This window comes from Piliocolobus tephrosceles, chromosome 15 (genome assembly GCF_002776525.5).
Source record: "Piliocolobus tephrosceles isolate RC106 chromosome 15, ASM277652v3, whole genome shotgun sequence".
NCBI classification, from domain to species: Eukaryota; Metazoa; Chordata; class Mammalia; order Primates; family Cercopithecidae; genus Piliocolobus; species Piliocolobus tephrosceles.
The window spans coordinates 17,464,042-17,466,626 of NC_045448.1; the positions used below are offsets into that span (position 1 = coordinate 17,464,042).

The 2,585-nt window shown below is 48.7% G+C and overlaps 1 protein-coding gene across 1 annotated transcript; it reads left to right on the forward strand.

Moving 5' to 3' along the window:
• Nucleotides 1–681: 681 nt before the first annotated feature.
• Nucleotides 682–2,012, forward strand: MSGN1 (mesogenin 1). The gene has a single exon (XM_023198652.2). It carries the CDS (start codon nucleotides 735–737, stop codon nucleotides 1,314–1,316), a length of 582 nt encoding a protein of 193 aa, XP_023054420.1. The 5' UTR covers nucleotides 682–734; the 3' UTR covers nucleotides 1,317–2,012.
• Nucleotides 2,013–2,585: the final 573 nt, after the last annotated feature.

Sequence of the window (2,585 nt, forward strand, 5' to 3'; positions counted from 1 at the left end):
GCTCTTTAAGGCTGTAGGTTTACCGGAGTTGCTGGCCTTCGTCATTCTGAGTGTAGGCATGTTGGGGGCATGTCTGCACTGTATACGACCCAGGGAAATTTACTAAGGTGGCATCCACCGGGTACCTCATGTGTGTGGCACTCCCAGCAACCCTAGGAAATAAAAGCTGTTGTTGTCTGTGTTGGACACAGCAGGGAATCAAAGCTCCGAGGGGTTACCTTGTCCCTAGACCGTGCTGGCTTCTCCAACAACACAGCCCATCTGTGCTGAAATATCTAGCAGGTCCTGGTGGAGGGGATGGAGGCCCTCTCGGGTCACTTTGCTATTCTCCACCAGGGTCCTCAGCCACCCCCTCCTTGCTGCGGATGCCCCAGGTTTGTTTTCTTTGGCTCCCTCATTAATGAGTTCCACAGCACAATGCTAAGTCTAGTTATGCAGCCTTAATTGGTTTAGTTACAACAAGATAATTCCTTTTTTCTTCTCTTGGAGGCCTTTCTGTTTAAAGACATTTTAGCTGGAAGATGCTAATTATCAATGAGGAGAAAATGACACCTGAAGAGTTCATTTTCCATCTTGGTCTTTGGTTTTTCCTTTGAACTCTCTTTACACGGCCCTCTTTCCCACTTCATCACTTCTCCCCCACCATCATAAAAGAGAGCTCTTCCCTGGCCAGGCGGCAGAACTTTCTTTCTCACTTGCCAGGGAGCCATTCCTTCTGCAGCTGTCTCACAGGCATGGACAATCTGCGCGAGACTTTCCTCAGTCTCGAGGATGGCTTGGGCTCCTCTGACAGCCCTGGTCTGCTGTCTTCCTGGGACTGGAAGGACAGGGCAGGGCCCTTTGAGCTGAACCAGGCCTCCCCCTCTCAGAGCCTTTCCCCGGCTCCATCGCTGGAATCCTACTCTTCTTCTCCCTGTCCAGTTGTGACTGGGCTGCCCTGTGAGCATGGCGGGGCCAGCAGTGGGGGCAGCGATGGCTGCAGTGTTGGTGGGGCCAGTGGCCTGGTAGAGGTGGACTACAATATGTTAGCTTTCCAGCCCGCCTACCTCCAGGGTGGTGGTGGCCCCAAGGCCCAGAAGGGCACCAAAGTCAGGATGTCTGTCCAGCGGAGGCGGAAAGCCAGCGAGAGGGAGAAGCTCAGGATGAGGACCTTGGCAGATGCCCTGCACACCCTCCGGAATTACCTGCCGCCTGTCTACAGCCAGAGAGGCCAGCCGCTCACCAAGATCCAGACACTCAAGTACACTATCAAGTACATCGGGGAACTCACAGACCTCCTCAACCGCGGCAGAGAGCCCAGAGCCCAGAGCTCATGAGCTCCCTCCGGGGAAACTGACCGGTTCCACCCGCCCTGGGCAGGAGTAGAGGAGCTTTGAAGACCTGGATATCTTATTGAACAATGATTGGCGTGGAGTGATTTTTATGTAGTAAGCGTGGTAATCTTGTGATCTGAAAAACACTAAGGGAATTCACATCTGACCTGTTGGATCCACCGGAACACTTACCTGCCAGATGAGCAGAGACTTTCACCTCCAGTTTTTTCTACCATCTCTGGGAGGCTCATCCTTTGCAAAGAGACAAATTATTTTGCCCTTCTCTGTCTGTTCAAGGTATTTTAAAGGGTCAGTGATTTTAAATGCATTTTTTCAATAATGTAGAAGTGTTACAGTTAATCTCCTGCCATTCTGGTGTTGAGGGCTTTCCTTCTGTTGCTAACAAAACCTGTAGTTTGTATAGGATCCAGTGTGATATCTGGATTCTTATTTAGAAAGATTTGTGCCAAGTAAAGGGCTTTAGTGCTCCTGTTTCATTTTGTGTGTGTATGTGTGTGTGTGTGTTTGACTGAAAACATGCTCTTGCAGGGACCAAAATCACTTAAATGCAGAAGGCACTAGTGTCATGATAAACGGAAAGTCACAGGCAGACAGGCTAAGTTAAGACAGTGAAGATCCCAAAGGCCAGAGCCTCCTCTTCATAGGTGGACAGCTTGTGTGACAGGGAAGGAGGGTACAGGAAGGAGGAGGAGGAGGAGACAGCACCTCAGGGTGGGTCTGAAGCAGGGCTGGGTGGGCAGGGGCTCCCTGTCCTTTGTCCTGGGCGTGGTATGAACAGGACCTTATTTAGTCCTTTTGCTTACTTGTTTGTCAAATAAAGAGGTGGTCTCAGAAAAAAAAAAAAAAAAGAAAAAGAAAGAAAAAGTGATTTGAATCCCATAAAGAAAAAGTAAAAGGGTCAGTGTTAGAACTCAACAGTCTCTGACCCCTCCAAAGGCATTTGCCTCTCCATCTTCCCCTGCTATCCATCTGCCTCCCCATAATCCCAGATCCCCCACATGCACCCACCACACACACCCACTCTTCATGGTGCCTTGTCTTAGGGTGAGCATCTGTAGCACCCACAGTTTAGCTCATTTGAATGGCACAGGACATTGAAAAGGTGGCTTTGAATTAAGGAGGTTCTTAAAACTAGTGAGATTTTTTTAAGGCTGAATTTTTCTACCTATGGTTATTAACCATTAGTATTTGTTGTCCTATCATCTTTTTTCCATTGGTGATTTTTTTTTCTTTTTAGTGACATAAATTACA

Excerpts from the sequence above, each read along its gene's own strand:
- MSGN1 (XM_023198652.2), top strand. The coding sequence starts at position 735 with ATGGACAATCTGCGCGAGACTTTCCTCAGTCTCGAGGATGGCTTGGGC.